Source organism: Eschscholzia californica, unplaced genomic scaffold (assembly GCF_041429995.1).
Source record: "Eschscholzia californica isolate CP2 unplaced genomic scaffold, dmEscCali1.0.p SCAF_6, whole genome shotgun sequence".
NCBI classification, from domain to species: domain Eukaryota; kingdom Viridiplantae; phylum Streptophyta; class Magnoliopsida; order Ranunculales; family Papaveraceae; genus Eschscholzia; species Eschscholzia californica.
In genome coordinates this window covers 13,118,981-13,137,859 of record NW_028238483.1, presented here as the reverse complement: position 1 = coordinate 13,137,859, position 18,879 = coordinate 13,118,981, and the positions used below count along the sequence as shown (strand labels likewise).

General features: G+C 43.1%; 1 protein-coding gene across 1 annotated transcript; it reads left to right on the top strand.

Moving 5' to 3' along the window:
- The first annotated feature begins 12,798 nt into the window (after window positions 1-12,798).
- LOC147531807 (uncharacterized) lies at window positions 12,799-13,843 on the top strand. The gene is made up of 2 exons (XM_086649839.1): window positions 12,799-13,204; window positions 13,326-13,843. The coding sequence occupies exons 1-2, from the start codon at window positions 12,799-12,801 to the stop codon at window positions 13,841-13,843; spliced, it is 924 nt and encodes a 307-aa protein (XP_086505965.1).
- Window positions 13,844-18,879: the final 5,036 nt, after the last annotated feature.

The window sequence follows — 18,879 nt, the reverse complement described above, 5'->3', positions numbered from 1 at the left end:
CTTTTAGAAAGATCTCAGTCGGCCACACATCTCGAAGTGTTTAAGCCAGTTTGGACTCCACGTATCTAAAGGAGGAAACTTCTCCTTTAGAGTCTATCACACCGTCAAGAAATCTACGAAGAATCCTTGAACTTAGGAACTTTCACTTAAAAAAATATTTTATTTTGCTAGATAAAATAGGTAGCTAGTTGCTGAAAATATTTAATTTTGCTAGTTAAAATATGTAGCGAGCAGCGCTACTTTTTTTGCCTAGAGACTAAAATAATATATATATATATATATATATATATATATATAATATGTAGTTAGTAGCACTACTTTTCTTGTCTAACGGCTAAAGTAATATGTATATGTAGGTACTCTTGTGTGAGCAATACTGACCTTGGCGGCGCTATTCCTGCATGTTTACGGTGTGATCCAAGTCAATGATTTTTCTGGTGTTTGGAAGGGTGCGTACCGCTGCTGGCCGTCAACAGTGTCGAGCTGAAATGGCGTAACACTCCCTGGCTGCCGCTTGATCTCCTTTTATTGCTCCCACCAGGTTCGTTCCCGGAATTGGGAATTCAGCGTTAAGTGGTTCAAAGAGATCACAACTCGTGATTCCTTCAAGAAGTTCCTTCCCAGGATAATGTTGTACGCGTGTAGTTCGTTGATGATCACGAACTCTATCATCAGTGCTCGGCTGGACGTTCCTTCTCCGATGAGTATGGGTAAAGTGACCTTTCCCCCAGCTCGTAGTCGGTCTCTGCCGAAACCTGTCAAGTAATGATCATAAGTCTCGGTGTGATGTGCTCTCACCTGGAGTTTTTGGAGGCATGCTTGGCTTATGATCTCTGTGGAGCTTCCCGTGTCAACTAGGATGCGCCCTATTCTTCGATTGGCAACCAGCGCTGTTATCACTAGGGGGTCTGCATGAGGCGTGATTACTCCTCTCAGGTCATCATTAGTGAATATTATCGGAGGTGTGGCCTCGTCTCGTACCATCATGATCTCCGGATTCTTTCGTCATCATTTGTTACTTATGTCCTCTGCATGAGTTGGCCCTCCAACTATGACGTTGACACTTTCTTCGCCTCAGATTCGGATTCCGTTTCCGCCTCGGTGAATATTTCCACCAGAGTTTTTGATATTTCGCTGAGCTCTTTCGCCAGTACTGTCAAGCGCCTGATTGCTGTTACTGCTAGGATCGTGTCTCGAGCTCCCTGGCTATCGGTCTGGCTTTTTTGACTTAAGTTGGCGTCCCTTTCGTCGAAGGGCTTTCCGAACGCATCGAGGAAAGCTTGGGTGATATTAGTAAAGTTTCTTATTTCTGAGGGCGATCCTATTCCCGAGAATGTTGGGCCCCTCAGGTCGTCTGCTATTCTGGGATTTTTACCCATTAAGGATTTCAACCTAGCCTCTGCTACGTCTAGGTTGCCCTCAGGTTTCGTTATTCTCTCTTCTTGTTTCCTTTTTTCAACCTTAAGCCGCTCGAGAGCTGCTAAGATCATTATGAGGTATAGAGATCCTTCTCGGTCTTCACCAGGTGTTCGTTTTTCTGCTGGCATGTCTACCTGAAGGTCTTTTAGGAAAAGATGATTAGTTCTGAAGAAGTATTGAGTAGGATTCGAGTTATCGAATGTGGTGATTTGCTGGGGAGACCCCCTCTTTCTAGCGCCAAATGCTGATGTCGAAAATTGGCTCCCGGTTAAATCAGCATGAAAAAGGGAGTTGATGCATGACAGCCTCCGTTATGACGGAATATTCTGTTTGGAGAGGTGAGATTCCTCTGTTCAGCTCTGATTCTCTGCTCCGCTCCTTTGTTCTGCTTCTGCTCCTGACTCCTTGCTCCAGCTCCTGATTTCTTGCTCATGTTCGTCTATTCCCGAGGGAGGAAAACCTACAAAGGGTTCGAAAACCGCTCCGACGCTCAAGACAGTCAGGGTGCTTTTTGTAGTAAAAGAATGAATATTAATTGATCCTTTTGGGGGCGAGTTATGAGAACTCTGTTTTTGGGGGCGATCCTTCTGGTATGAAGAGATCTTATTTTTGGGAGAAAGGGTGTGTTTGTTCTCCAGAGATCGTGTCTTAGAGAAAAGAGTATGTTTTTCCCTCTGGAGCCCGTCCTCCTTGAAGGACGATGTGGGGGGCCTTTTCTAGGCGAAGGTAGGCTGACTGTCCCTAGTGGCGGTGGTGAGGCGGTGGCCGTCAAACCGTAATAGGATTTACCTATTTTGCGTATCTAGGGTTTCTTTTCGAGTCTATCCCGGATCTCTGATAAGTGAAAGTTTCTAAGTTCAAGGATACTTCGTTGATATCTTCCCGGAGTGGAAGTTTCCTCCTTTACATACGTGGAGTTCAACCGGGCTTAAACACTTCAAGATGTGTAACCGACTGAGATCTTTCTGGAAAGTCCGGGATTAAGTCATTAGGTTGCACAGCGCTAATATCTTCCCAGTTCTAGGTGTAAGATATGGGCCGAACATGTGGAGACCCCCCTTATTCCTTTAGAAATCCCGGGGCTGATCTATCCATGCCAAGGGCGTTTTCTGCAGAGATGGTTTCATCTGGCCGACCTCCCGGTTGTGGGAATGTGTGGTGGACCATCAGGGGTTTCAGCTATCCTGCTGCCTCAAGCCGAGCTGTTCCGAGAGACTTCTGGTCTGATCTTTGACTCTTCAGACGTTAGTCAATGTCTGGACATTTTATGCATCATCACATACAACTTGATCTTGGGAAGAAATTTCTTGAAAGCGTCAGGAGCTATAATATCGATGAACCATCTAATGATAAAATTCCCAATCTCGGGAACCAGTTGCGTGGGCACGGTGAAAGGAGACCAGGCAACGGCCAGAGAGTGTTACGCAGTCTCGACTCGACACTGCAAAAGAAGGGCAAAAGTCCCAGCCCCCACGGGGGAAAGAGAGGTCGCCAACCGCGAACGCGCGACAAACATGCAAGAGTAAAGCTGCGCAGGTCACCATCTCATCCCTCCCTTGGTTTTTTACCCTAAATATATTTCTGCGAATAAAGCTGTTAGGCAGGAGAAGTAGTGCTACTAGCTACATATTTTATTATAAAAAAAATTATTTTAGCAAAAAGGCGACGCTATCAAAGGAGGAGTCCTAGTCAAACTCACTTTGCTTCGGCAAAACAGGTAGCTCTAATAGCTAAGGCGACGACCAGAAGCCTCAAGAAGCAGTCCTAGTTAAACTGAAACTTTACTCGAGTAACATTGACCCTTCACCAAGGTCCTAAGGAGGAGTTCTAGTTAAACTGGTCGTGCTCAAGCCGGCAAATTAGGCAGCTCTGGTAGCTACGGCGGCAACCAGAAACCTTGTAAGGAGAAGTCCTAGTTAAATTCACTTTACTCGAGTGAAACGCGGTCCCCACTAAGGATCCTAAGGATAAGTCCTAGTTAATCTATAACCCTGGCAAAGGTGACCGAGGGTATAAGGAGAAGTCCTTGCGAAACTAGTCATGCTTAAGCAGACAAAACAGCCTTAGTAGTGAAAGCAACGACCGAGGGTGCGGGAGGAGTCCCGGCAAAAACTAGTTGTGCTCAAGCCAACGAAACTAGCCTTGGTAGCGAGAGCTACGACCAGGGGTCCAAGGAGAAGACCCTGTTAAACTAGTTGCGCTCGAGCCAACGAAACCAGCCCTGGTAGCGGAAGCCACGACCAGGGGTCCAAGGAGAATTCCTAGTTAAACTAGTTGCACTGAAGCCAACTAAACCAGCCCTGGTAGCAAAAGCTATGACTATGGGTCCAAGGAGAAGTCCTAGCTAAACTAGTTGTGCTAAAGCCAACGAAAAACAACCTTGGGAACAGCGTCCATGATCAGGGGCAAAGTCCAGACCCAAAAAACATTCAAATCTGTGCAGTTATGCCAATTTGGGTTCTATTTTGCAAAGGGATTTAGTAAGCCTAGATCATACTAGAATAAGTCTAAATTGTTATTTTTTCAGGAACAATCATTTGGAGCATGCGTAGTAAGTTTAGGTAAACGCATTAATAAGTTAGGTTTTATATTAACAACAATAACTAGCCAGTTTTGCAGGATCACTATAAACGAGAAGGATAAAGATGACAGTAGCTCGACAATCGAGAACAGAAGAAGCATAACATTTCGGGGAAATAAAGGTAAATTAATCCAAAAGGTTTGTTACAGAAGAAATTGCAACCTAAGTACATCAAGAAGAGTGCGACCATTCAGGTCTATTATAGAAGAAATTTCGAAAAGTATATAAAATCCACAAAAAGAAGAGACAGGGCATGGAAAAAACTAAAGAACGCGAAAGGCTAGAAGAGCAGTCGCGTCATTTGGTTGAAGAAAAGTTCAGCGGTTACCAGGTACCCCTTTCCAGAAGAGCAGCCAAGACAAGAAGACAACCAAGGAAAAAATAACCCCCTTGTCATCATCTCATTGTCCTGGGCATCTCAGCTGGAGGCAGCACTGGTAAGCCTACGTCCTTGTGGAACCTACCCAAATGGGACATGAGGTTACCATGGCCGTTTTGGAAGAGTCCACCCTCAACTATCTCCATTATCAGAAATACATTCTTCAAGCAGGAAACTAGTATGAAGTCAAATGAAGGCCGCATCTAGGATCTCCGATGAAAACAGAAGGTAAGGAACAAGGTTGAAATATATCTACAGAGGAAGGATCTTCTCTTCTCTAACTTTTGATGATGAGGAGTTAAAGAACCAAAGTAGGCTATTTATATTGGAAAGGAATAGCCAAGAGACTTCTTGAAAAGAGATGGATGAAGGGTCATTAAAAGCGAAGACCAAACACACCTTGGGAACACACAAAGGAATGATGACCAAGGGATGCACACAGCTCGAAATCGATCAGGTTTGATAGGATACCAGCAGATTTCGAAGAGACGCGTCGACTCTCCCAGTAACAAGCCACCACGTGTCCGCGCATACTGAAATAACTGCCGTGTACAACAACCCAAAAGATCAACGCCGAAAACGCGTGATCAGAAGATCAATTATGTGATGGAAAGGGAATTAATTGCTTAAGTAGAAGCAGTAACGTGTTTCGAAAAAACGAACTACGTGTCCATTACTTCAAGGCAAACACAACTCGAATCAGTTCTGGCGAAAAAAGAAGTTCCACCACCAGCTCGGTGTAAATCAGCTCAGGAATACGCAGCTCTAGGAAAACCAAAAGAAAGACCGAGCTTCGCGAAACAGCTCTGGTCCAGGTAAAATCCTTGACTTCAGGGTCTTCAATGTTTAAAACACACGAGTTACTTCTACTCCTCAGTCTCATTACTTTCGACTAAGGAGTGGCGGGACTCATGATGATGCATAAAATGTCCACACGTTGACTAACGTCTGAAGAGTCAAGATCAGACCTGAAGTCTACTGGGTCAACCCGACTTAAGGCAGCAGGACCGTTGAGCCCTTGATGGTCACCGAACATTCCCTTAACTGGGAGGTCAGCCAGAAGAAACCAGCTCTGCAAAGCGCCCTTGGCATGGATAGATCAGCCCTGGGTCTTCAAAGGAGTAAGGGGAGTCCACACAGGTTCAGCCAGTGTCTTACGCCATGAACTGGGAGGCAGCAGCGCCAAGCGACCTACCGACCTAATCTCGAAACTTCTAGAAAGATCTCAGTCCGCCACACATCTCGAAGTGTTTAAGCTAGTTTGGACTCCACGTATCTGAAGGAGGAAATTTCTCCTTTAGAGTCTATCACACCGGCAAGAAATCTACGGAGAATCCTTGAACTTAGGAACTTTTACTTATCAAAGATCTGGGATAGACTCTGAGAGAAATCTCAAAAGAGGAAACTTCCCCTTTGGTTTGACGGCAACCGCCTCACCACCGCCACTAATCACAGTCGGCCTAACATCGCCTATAAAAGGCCCCTCACATCGTCCTTCACAGGACACGATCTCTTTACCCCAAAAAGATCAAAGGAAACTCAGAGTTCTCATAACTCGCTCCCCAAAAGGATCAATCAATATTCATTCTTTTACTGGAAAGAGCACCCTGACTGGCTTGAGCGTCCGACCGGTTTTCGAACCCTTTGCAGGTTTTCCCCCCTCGGGAACAGACGACAGGAGCAAAGAGTTGGAGCAAGGAGCAAGGAACAGGAGCAAGGAGCGAGCTACAAGAACCAGGAGCTGGAACAAAGAGAAGCAGAGCTGAAAGCAGGATCACAGAGCTAGTCAATCCCCAACATAACGGAGGATTCGAAATTAACGGAGGCTGTCATGCATCCACTCCCTATTTCATGCTGATCTGACGGAAAGCCATTTTCTGACATCAGCAGAAACCTCCAGACATTACTAAACATGCGTCTCGAGAAGGGAAAACTAGTAGGGCCCCATGTACGACAGTAGATTAGACTCATTGCTAAATTAGCAAAGCTGGGTTTTCCATATAGTTAAGAATCAGTTACCGACACTATCCTTCATTCCGTCCATAGTGGTTTCAATCAATTCAAGATGAAATACAACATGAATAGATGGGACAAAACATTTGAGGAACTTCATGCGATGCTTCAGACAGTCGAACAGAATGTAACAATAGTGGAACATAAGAAAGAGGTTCTTATGGTTCAGAAGAACAAAGGGTTCAATAAAGGTGGAAAACAAAAGAAGAAACCGATGTCCAAAGAAAAGGGCAAACAAACTGCTAAATCCAAGGACAAAGGTCCTCCTTCTGACACCAAGTATTTCTATTGTGATGGCAAGGGCCACTAGAAGAGAAACTGCCCCAAGTTCATGGAGAACAAGAAGAACGAAACAGTGGTTTTCGGTTAAGGTATAAATAATGACTGTTAATTTGACAAATACTATAACTTCCCACGTCGGTATAGGATACCTAATGTTATTATCATTATGAATGAACAAGAGCGGCTAGGAATTGAGTATTTGACTAAAGGAGAAAAGATCCAAAAGGGAGTAGAAGCCAAGCTTGCTGAGGATGTTGAAAGGGATCGAAGTCTTCTTTAGGTACTAGTCTAGATTAATTTTATTTTCTAGTTGAACATCATCTATGTATTAAGTATTATGGTGGGTCAATAAAGAAGTTTATATATTGAGATGTCATAAAGTGTTAAATTAACAATTTATATCGACAGATTCCAAACTTGGTTATAACTGTAAAAGAGACACATCAACGGATCGAATGATATTAAGCATTATAAGATACATGTGACTCATAAAATAGAAACATCCTCAAAAGGGATGAGGACAAAGTGTCCAAAATAATAAAAAACGCTTCATGAAAGAAAACGTTTTCTTTTAAATGAAGCAGTGAATCGACTGACAAGAAAGAAGAATCTTGAGTCAAACACAGAGGTTGATCGTCACTACACTTCTAACCTATCCAAGGTTGGAGCATCCAAAAGGATAAAATTGAAGTCTATGAATCAAACCCTATCATCCGAAAACATTATGTCTAGACACAGCTTCCCACACAAAATCAAATCCGTCTAAAAGCTAAGCCTATGTAAAAACATTTTACAATGTTAGCAAGTCTGACGCAATTTCTTTAGAAGAAATCTGGGCTTTTCCACAACCGATCATAGAACAAAGTGTTTGTTGCTCGTGATGGTATTCTTCTAATAATTAACTTAACGAAGAACCAATTGTTAGAAGAATAAGTGGGAGAAACCATGAAAGTGGGAGAAAACAAAGAGCAACAAAACTGTTAAGAACAGTTAATCGTGGTTCCTAAAGAAACGGTAAAGATAATTTAACTCTAAATATCTATCACACAAGATGAATAAGATTCGCAAGAGAACTCTCAAAAAGTTGAAAGTTGCTCAAACGGAAATATCTCAAAAGTTGAGAGAGCATTCTGAAATGTTGTTCATAAGCCCTTAAGGTCACAATAGCTTATCAAACAAGTTCAGAAGATTGAAAATCTTACTGATAAAAGATAAAAGCCATAGACCTGCAAGAGACGGAAACCAACTCTAAATTTTGGCTTGAAGCTACAATATCATGGAATCCATATCTCATCAAGTTTTGGAAATTAAAAATTTGGTCAATGGAGTGAAACCCATTCGACGAAATTAATTTTTCCAAAGAAGAAAACTGAGAAGATGAAAAGTTAGAGTTTCCCAAAACTAGACAAAGAAATAAAGATCACAGATTCATACCATGAGACTATGAACGAAATCTTTTCAGTCTAAGTTTAGTCTGTACTAACATAAAAGTCAAAAACCGTCATTCCTAATAAGATTATGGAAATAAAAGGTTAATGAAATACACATGCTTCGATATACTGTCGATTGATTGAAGCAGACAAGAGTTGAAATCTTCGATTCAACGAGGTAATCAAAAGATATTTGATTCCTAAAGAATGAAGAAAATTTTGAAAACTCGAGATTTCGAGAAGGTAAGTGGAAGTATCGCGTTTTCAAGGTCCGGCGTGCAGAGAACATACCGAGATTGAGAACAACATAAAAATGTTGAAAACAGTTAAGAACTGACTCAATAAAGGACCACGCACAAAAGGATGAAATGCTTTTGGGCATCAAAGATCTATAAGCATAGATCGAAAGGATGATAGGATCAAGGAACTTGACATGCTAAAATTCTTAAATCCGAACTCGAAAGACTCTATAAGAGAAATTCGACCCAAGTCTCATGACATAGTGATCAGCGAGACTCAGAGTCTAGTTGGCACTGATGAGCAAGCACGCCTGAGAAAGATATTTATGCCCCAAACATGGAATCGGTCATGTTGGACATGATTGGCATTTTGACATCTCGAGTACTGTAATATAAAGAGACGTCAACATCCAAGTTCAGATTAGATAATCTGAACCACTACTAAAGAACATCCTAAAGTAGTACAAAAGTTGAAACATGTCACACATTGCAAACATCCAGACATGTAAGGAAAGTAGGCTGAAAGTGTTTCGAGCCGGAAACTGTTGCAGACTCTACAAACGAAAGAATAAAATTAAAACTTTAGAAGTTTTAAAATTAGTAAAGAAAATTAGAAATCATCAAAGACAGTTGAAGTGACCTTCAATTAATCGATAATTAGCAAAGTTTAATCGGATTACATCCGTTGTCAACTAAACTGTCACCTAAGACAAAGTATGAATGAATTCATACGTAAGTCTAAGGCATATTCTGGAATAACCTTGACTGGTAAATTGGGTAAGTAAAGGAGTTTACGGAAGAGACACAAATTTAAAAACTCTTGTTCTCGGAAATAAGTTAGTTATTTCGTCATCTAAATTTGGTTTAGTATTTAAACGACAGTCCATGGATAATAAAATATTCCAAATAGGTTTGTCAGATACGTGATCTGATGAATGAAGCCATATTAAGTGAACTTGGAATTATTTCATTATCATCTCCCTAGTCCGGGTCATTGCATGGACAACAATGACTTACGAGGACTAGCATGTGAGATCGACATAATAACGATGTTTCAGTGAATAAGGTATTTAAGTCGACTATGTGGGTGTATTATTAAGAATACACACTGGATAACCCACAAATGAGTACATTAATAGTGATGAACGTCAAATACTTCTCATTGACAAAGTTGGAGAGATTCCTCAGAACATGAGTGTTTCACTTATTTTATGTAAAGAATGGCTGGCTTCAGTTTCGTTAAATGCCGCACTGTAAAAGGAGGTTATAAAGGCGGACATTGGGCCATGCATGATAGATATGAAGCTGAGTGGGAGTACAAGAACGGATTGTGTCATCCTAATTAAATTAGGAAAAAGTATCTCGAGGCCACTTGATGAGTAGCAACTGAAAATGTGTGGTCACGCTCAAATGGATTAAGTAATTAATCATTTGGAATGACAGTTGTGCTCGGGATCAAGAAAGTCTGAAAGATGTGACATATCAGATGAGATATAAATTGACACGGGAATCGAGCATTGCACTTTTTCTAAGTACAAGTGGGAGACTGAAGGAGATGTCCTTCGACCAAAGATGCAATTCGAGCAATTTTTCGGATAGGAAAATTGATGAAGAAGATCATCAAGTCCGGATAATTTAGGGGTCGTAGTGTTTAGCTAGAAACCAACTACGACCGTCGAATCACGAAGCGATTCGCGACTAACTTCGTCCGGATCCTACAACGCGTTACACCCAAGAGTGTCAACTTGATCAGAAGATATGACTAGAGGGATATGACATATAACCCTGGGTAAGATCAATAAATATGTCCAAAAGACCTAAAAGAAGTTTAGGCAAAGATAAAAGGTCTGAATAAAGGGAATTTGGGTCGAGCACCAAAAGGGATATTTTAGGTCCAAAAGAGAATGGGACATGATTGGTAGTGTGCCCCTATTAGGGTCGGCCAAATCAACCCAATATGGGCATGCTATGGTCGGCCAAGAGAAAGGGAACGGGAAAATAACAACTTGACTATTTTCTAAATCTTATTCAAAAGGGCTTTTTGGGAAACCTAATTAGGGTTTTCCTCTAACTTAGGTGTCTATATAAGCTCTCTTAAGACTTGAATAAGGTATGGAAAATTCTCAAGAAGCTTTGTATCTCTACAACATCAAGTAGAGAAAGAAAGAGAGATAATTCTCAACTATCTATCTTGTCAAAAAAGAAGTGTTCTTCAATCTAACCACCATTGGAGTTCTAGCTAACAACAAGGTGGGAAATCATGGTGATTTCTCGGTGTCCCAAGTATATGAGCTACAATTGGAGCTCTTGGTCTTTTCAAAAGCGATTGGAAAGGTTCAAGGGAAAAATAATGACTAAGGTAATCTCTAACTTCTTAGTTTAATATTAGCTTATGCATGATATCCTGGGGATACTAGTGTTAGACATTAGATGTCTGAGATTCCGCTAACAACACTAGGAAACACCATAACCCAACATCTATAACCCTCGTTGTATGAGAGTGTGGTCCATAAGGTTAACCTTGTGTTAGCTCCGACTCCATACACTCCATAGACCATACATCCGTATGCCTATACCATGCAAACCTGTTGGTCATCGCATTAAACAATGGTAAAGAGGGTCGGACCTGATGATGCATAAAATGTCCAGACGTTGACTAACATCTGAAGAGTCAAAGATTAGACCAGAAGTCTCTCGGAACAGCTCGACTTAAGGCAGCAGGACAGCTAAAACCCCTGATGGTCCACCACACATTCCCACAACCGGGAGGTTGGCCAAAAGAAACCAGCTTTGCACAAAACGCCCTTGGCATGGATAGATCAGCCCTAGGATCTCTAAAGGAATAAGGGGAGTCTCCACAGGTTCGGCCCATATCTTACGCCCAGAACTGGGAAGATATCAGCGGTGCGCAACCTAATAACTTAATCCCGGACTTTCCAGAAAGATCTCGAAGCGGTTTTCGAACCCTTTGCAGGTTTTCCCCCCTCGGGAACAGACAAACAGGAGCAAGGAATCAGGAGCTGGAGCAAGGAGTCAGGAGCTGGAGCAAGAAACAAGGAGCAGAGAAGCAGAGCAGAGGAGCAGAGTGGAGAAACAGAGTTGAACAGAGGAATCTCCCCTCTCTAAATAGAATATACCATCACAACGGAGGCTGTCATGCATCAACTCCCTTTTTCATGCTGATTTAACCGGGAGCCAATTTTTGACATCAGCATTTGGCGCTAGAAGGAGGGGATCTCTCCAGCAAATCCTCACATTCGGTAACCCGAATCTCTCTCAATACTTTTTCAGAACAAACTACTTCCCTGAGCTCTTCAGGCAAAAATGTCTTCAGACGAACACACTCCACGTGGGACACCCCGCGGATCTCGGAGCGCAGATGAGCTCGCAGTTGAACTTGAACAACTCAAGTCTGATTACCTCCGAAGGGACGAGGATGCAAAACGATTGGAGGAACGCCTCCGCAAAGCTGAAATAGCCAGGAGGGCTGCAGCACCCAATGAAAGGAAAGAAGTGCTCAGGACGTTCCAAGAAGGTTCTTCTCACCTGGCGACACCTACGCACCTAAGACCCTAACTCTGCAACCAGGCGACCAGAAGCGTCTGGAGAACATCTTGAGGGAACAAGGAGTGCAAAACCCAGACGAACCTTATACCCCTTAGATCGCCGGGATAGGAGAGGGGTGCGTGGACGACCCCACCCTCTGCGAGTTGCTCATACACCAAGTAGCGGAACTAACGATAGAAAAAGAGAAGGACAAACTCTGGAGAAGGACAGTAATTCGGCAGCCACCTCTCTACGGGAAATACTGGAATTCGAAAAACCAGCAAAGTTCAAGTGCCCCACGCTAGAACACTATCACGGCGTGGAAGACCCGGAATTATTCATCACTAACTATGTTGCGAGGATGAATCTATGTACGACCAGCCGAAATATATGGTGTGTGGTATTCGCCACTATCCTAAAAGGGCCAGCTCAGGCATGGTACCAAGCGCTAGCCTCGGGATCAATAAAGTCTTTTGACCAGCTCGCCCAAGCTTTCTGCGAAGCTTTCCGAGGAAGCACCAGCATCAAAAGAGGGACCGACGAGTTGTTCAATGTGGTACAAGGAAAGAACGAAACTCTAGCAAGCTACTGGCAGAGATTTCGCAACCTTATGGTACAGCTTCTCGACCTGGAATCAAACGTCGCTTTTGTCGCCTTACAGAGAGGTCTCAGACAGGATGACGTAATCAAAGATATCTCGGGGAGAAAGCCAGGCAGCCTCGCGGATCTGATAGAAAGGTTGCAACAATTTATCAGGACAGAGGAAAATTATTTGCGGATGAAGGAGGTGGCCAATATTCCTTATGAAAGTGAACGCCACCGAAAAAGAGAATGGGAGGAAGTCAGGTTACCCAGGGAACGAGACCGAGGAAGGAGACCCAGGGCTGACTTCGCAACATACACCCCCTAATGAAAGAAAGGGAGGAAATCTTGCAGGTACTGATAGCGAAAGCAAAGGCTGAACTGCCCAAACCCAATGACGACCGAGGAGAGTTCGAATCCAAAGATATGACTGCATGGTGTGCCTTTCATAGAGGCTACGACTACAAGACCGACGACTGTCGGCACCTCAAGAACCTGATTGAGGAGATGGTAAGAAAAGGAGAACTGGATAAATACATCCATAAAGAACAGCGACCCTACGAATACCGAATCAAAAAGTCAGTAAACAGGGCAGGAATCGGATCAGGATCTGAAATCAACGGGCAGGGCCCTATTTCTAGAAAAGCAAACAAAGGTTCAGAGGGGTCCACCGGAGTAACGGGAAATATCAATACCATAGCAGGAGGACCTACCCTCGGAGGAGCAACCAAAGGCAAGTAGCGCAGATACGCCAACGAAGCAAAGAACCAGCTGGTCTTTCTAATCAAGCCTGCCGTGGAAACTCCACCCATTGTCTTTACAGACGTTGATCTAGTCGGGGTAATAATATGCAGATCGGCTGGTAATAACAACTGTAGTTTCCAATTGGAGGATAGGACGCATTTTAGTCGATACGGGAAGCTCCAAGGAGGTCATGAGTCGAACGTGCTTCCAGAAACTCGGGGTAAGCAAACGCCATCTCAAATCTTATAAATCTTGCTTGAAAGGATTCGGAGACAATCAGGTCGAAATAGACGGGATAGCGACCATGCCAGTACTGATCGATGAAGGAGAATCAGCAAAGGCGATAATGCTAAACTTCGTAATCGTCGATAAGATGTACGCTTATAACATCATATTGGGCAGAAACTTCCTGAGGGAGTCGGGAGCAATAGTTTCTATGAACCACCTTACGATGAAGTTCCCAATTCTGGGAACGAATCTCATCGGAACGGTCAAGGGAGACCAGAAAATAGCCCGAGAATGCTATCTCATCTCCGCCCAGGGCTGCGAGCAAGAAGAAGTGCATCCAGTCACCGTTGGAGGAGACAAAGTGTTCTACGATGACACGACGGAAAAAATGCAGAGTTGAAAAACTAAGGTCATCCGTACCCCTACTATCTTTCCTTTTTGAATAAAGCCATTAGGCAAAAGAAGTAGCATTACTAGCTACATATTTTACCTTATAAAATAAAAATATTTTTTAACACAAAACGCTAAAACAGGAGGAGTCATAGTTAAACTCATCTCGCTCTGAATCGAGCAGGTAGCTCTGACAGCGAAAGCCACGACCAGGGGACCTAAAGGCAGCCTTAGTAGGTGAGAGCAGCGACCAAGGGTCCTAACTTAAACAACCCTGCTAAGCGAAAGCCACGGTCAGGGACATGATAGCCTCCGTAGCTACGGCGACAACCGAGGGCCCTAAGGAGCAGTCCTAGTTAAACTGAACTTTGCTCGAGTAAAAACCGACCCCTCACCAAGGTCCTAAGGAGAAGTCCTAGTTACACTGATCGGCTCAAGCCGGCAAAGGAGGTAGCTCCGGTAGCTACGGCTGCGACCCGAGGCCTCACAAGAAGGAGTCCTAGCTAAACTCAACCCTTTACTCGAGTAAAACGTGGTCCCTGTGGATCCCCAAGGAGAATTCCTAGATAAAACTACCGCCCCGATGAAGGTGACCGGGGGTATAAGGAGAAGTCCTTGCGAAACTATTCATGTTTAAAATGAGGAAGACAACCCTGGTAGCTAAGGCCACGACCGGGGGCTCGGGAGGAGTCCCGGCGAAAACTAGTCGAGCTCAAGCCGATGAAAACAACCCTGCTAGCGAAAGCCACGACCAGGGACAGGACAGCCTCGATAGCTATGGCAACGACCGAGGGCCCTAAGGAGAAGTCCTAGTTAAACTAGCCAAGCTCAAGCTGGCAAAACCAGCTCTGGTAGCGAAAGCCACGATCAAAGGCCTAAGGAGAAGTCCTAGCAAAACTAGTTGTGCTTAAGCCAACGAAACCAGCTCTGGTAGCGAAAGTAACGACCAGAGGTTTAAGGAGAAGTCCTAGTGAAACTTGCCAAGCTCAAGCTGATGAAACCAACTCTGGTAGCGAAAGCCACTACCAGAGGTCTAAGGAGGAGTCCTGGCGAAACTAGTTATGCGAAGACAACTCTGGTATAGACAGCCAGGGGCAGAGCTAAAAACTCTAACATTATTCAAAACTTTTTACGCAGGGCTAATTCAGGTTCTATTTTGAAGAGGGAAATAGTAAGCTTAGGGCATGTTAGACTAGGTCTGAATTATTTCTTTTGCAGGAACGATCATTCGGAGCATGCGTAGTAAGCCTAATAAAAATTGCATTAGTAAGTATAGGGCTAATTACATTAACTTTTTTATTACATATTTAAAGAAAATAGGAAAACACAGTCCGGCGGCAAGCTTTTATTCGCCAGAAGAAGAAGAAGAGGACGCAGGACCGCCAATATCCACCGAAGCCCTGATCATGACGGCCAGAAGGCGACCACCCCCACGGCGACGAACCAGAAAACCTACAGCAGAAAATAGGGCAGGTTCAGAAGTGTTGGTAGTACCAGTCAGAGAATAAACCAGAGGATAAAGTGGTCTGGAGGAACTGAGGGTAGAAAGGTGATCGTCACCACAAGATCGCGCGGACGAAGGACGTCAACAAAACCCTCGCCAGCCACTTCCATGCAGAAGTTCTCAATGGAAAAGTCATCACGGTTCAGAACCATGTAGAAGGCAACCCTAACATCACTACCAGGGAGAGTTCCGCTAACCATTAAAAGAGACATGGTGAGATTTGGAAAAGTTATTCTTGCCTTAAACATCTATTTATAGAGCAAAATGGTCATGATGATAGGGTGTGATCAACGAAGAATCGCGGCGAGTAGTCGTGGGAAACTAGCAGACCCAAACGTGGGAAATAAAGGAAAGCACAAAAGTAATGAAGAAAAGGTAATTCTTTATTAATTCATAAGAAGAAGCTACTACAGAAGAAATTGCAGAAAAGGACACCCAAAACCGCCACTTGCGCTTGGGTCTATTACGGAAGAAATTACAAAAACCCAATAGTTGAAAGGCAAAGAAAAAACCAAGAAACGTGAGCCACAAAAGTAGTCACGCGCCCCGACCGGAGAGGAAATTGAGGTCTACCAGGTATCCCTTCCCAGAGGTCTATTACGGTTTGACGGCCACCGCCTCATCACTGCCACTCGAAGAGAAACTCGGGATAGACTGGATAGTCAGCCTACCTTCGCCTATAAAGGCCCCCCCCACATCATCCTTCAAAGGACACGACCTCTAGAGGGAAAAAACAGATTCTCTCTCTAACAGACGATCTCTGGAGAACAAACACACCATCTCTCCCAAAAATAAGATTTCCTCATACCAAAAGGATCGCCCCCAAAAACGGAGTTCTCATAACTCGCCCTCCAAAAGGATCAATTAATATTCATTCTTTTACTACAAAGAGCACCCTAACTGTCTTGAGCGTCGGAGCGGTTTTCGAACCCTTTGTAGGTTTTCCCCCCTCAGGAACAGACGAACAGGAGCAAGGAATCAGGAGCTAGAGCAAGGAGTAAGAAGCAAGGAGTAGAGAAGCAGAGCAGAGGAGCGGAGCAGAGTGGAGAAGCAGAGCTGAACAGAGGAATCTCCCCTCTCTAAACAGAATATACCATCATAAAGGAGGTTGTCATGCATCAACTCACTTTTTCATGTTGATCTAACTGGGAGCCAATTTTCGACATCAGCGGGACCAACCACCAATCTCTTACAACTTTGAACCAACTCTATCACATCACCCACACATAATAACATCACACCACAACATACATGTATCAAAATTCATGTTCATCAATATGTTATTATGACCTACTGGTTTCATTCCTATAATATTAGGCAAGTAGTAATCCATGTGTAACAATAACTTAAACAACATATATCCACATATCATGGTGAATTTTATCACCTATTCTTGCGTATATATATATATATATATATATATATATATATATATATATATATATATATATATATACAAGGTGTTCGTTTATGAGCACGAGATGCCTAATTACGAGAACCATGTACTTGAATCATGTTAAATAAAGGGGTTTTAAGTCAATGTTATCATTTTAATACTTACTGAATTTTCCTATCATCATACTAAAGTTGATACTACACTGACCAAGAACACACAGCTTTCCTGGTCGATCGAGGGTTGTATTGTTATCAACAAATGCCTTTCGGTCGGAAGAATACCAGGGCAACATATCAACGAATGGTCAACAAAATCTTTGAGAAACAGCTCGATAAAACGGTGGAGTGCTATGTTGACGACATGATTGTGAAGGTCAAAGTCTGAAATGACCTGATACCTAACCTCAAATTAGCCTTTGACAGGCTCCAAACTTATAACATGAAGCTAAGTCTAGAAAAGTGCACGTTCGGAATACTATCGGGAAAATTCTTCTGTTTCATGGTTAGTCATCGGGGGATAGAGACAAATCTGACAAAAATCATTGCCCTGATGGATATGACCAGTCTCGCACACCAAAAGAAGGCCAGAGAATAATGGGGAGGTTGGCGTCTCTTTCCTGCTTCTTAAGCAAGATGGGGGATAAAACTCTGCCCTTCTTCAAAATCCCTAGGAACAAGTCACAGTTCGAATGGCAGCAAAAGCAGAACAAACTTTCCAAGACCTAAAAATCGCACCTAATGACGCTACCTTTGTTGGTCAGCCCTAATCCAGGGGATGTCGTTGACAATCTATTGCTTCGCTTTAAAGGAAGTTGTGTCCGAGGTGGTCATAAAGACGATCAATAAAGTAATGCCCCCCGTGTATTTTTTTCAGCGAAGTGTTGTCTTGAGCAAAGCTGAACTACCCGTGGTGAAGAAACTAGCATAATCACTTGTCTTGGCAGCGAAAAACTACAACCGTACTTTCAAACACATACCATGATAGTACAAACAGATCAGCCCCTCAAAAGCGTGCTATAGAAGATGGATCTATCTGGACGATTGGTAAAGTGGGTTGTAGAGCCCAACGAGTTCGACATAAACTACGTACCCAAGAACACCATAAAGGGACAAGCCCTAGCAGACTTCCGTGAGGAACCGAGTTAAGATTCGGATTATCGAATAATGGTGATTTGCATGAGATGACCCTCCTTCTAACGCCAATTTGCTAATGTCAAAATGTGTCGTCTTGGAATCAGTCAGAATGATGAGACTGTTACGTTAAATATCATTTTTGCTCCTCTCGGTCTAGGGGCAAAATGTGCAAGGAATACGGAAGTCTCTCTGACGCCCAAAACACTCAGATTGTCCTTGTAGTTAAATATTGAATATTGAACGAACCTTGGAAACTTACTCATTTGATTGAGATAATCGGTTCGCTTGTTGTGATTGTGCTTTCTTTGAGACGATTTGATTATCTTTTATAAACTGCTTCCACAAGCTGTAGGAGGTGATGATAAGGCGGTTGAGATCGACCGTTTTAGATTGAAATGGCTATTTATTTCTTAGTATGAAGAATTAGCTAGGATTCCTATTTGGGATTATCCTGTATCTTTGATATTTAGGAGATACCTTGTTTAATGGTTCTTGATGGATAATGTTCCCGAGTTTGTAGATTCCTCGAGAGGTTTTTCCTCCTTGAGAGACTCTTGAAGCCCAAATTTAATAAAGACTTAAGATCCTTGCTGGCTGAGATCTTTAATAGGATCAGTGATAGGCATTAGGCACACTTCTACTCCCCAGGTTTCAGGATTGAGTTATCGACCACAGGTACAAGGACCCAATAGTCTTTTCTTAAATCCCAACCCTCCACTTTTGGGCTTGAGTGGCAGACCTCTATCGGATTCAACCTCCTCATTGACTTGATACGGGTTGACCTGTTGGGCTTTTGGTATTTTCATGACTTATTGGCCTCAACCAACTGATACTAATGTTTGGATCATATATGTAGAACATGATTAGTATTCGCCCAAACGTCTCATATACTTAGAGTATGTATAGTCTAGTCAAATCTGGATAAGGTACTCTGGATCGCCACAAAGAACATCCTAAAGTATGTAGGAAGAACTGAGGATAGGTTATCGGTACAAAGCGAGGAAATAAAAGGT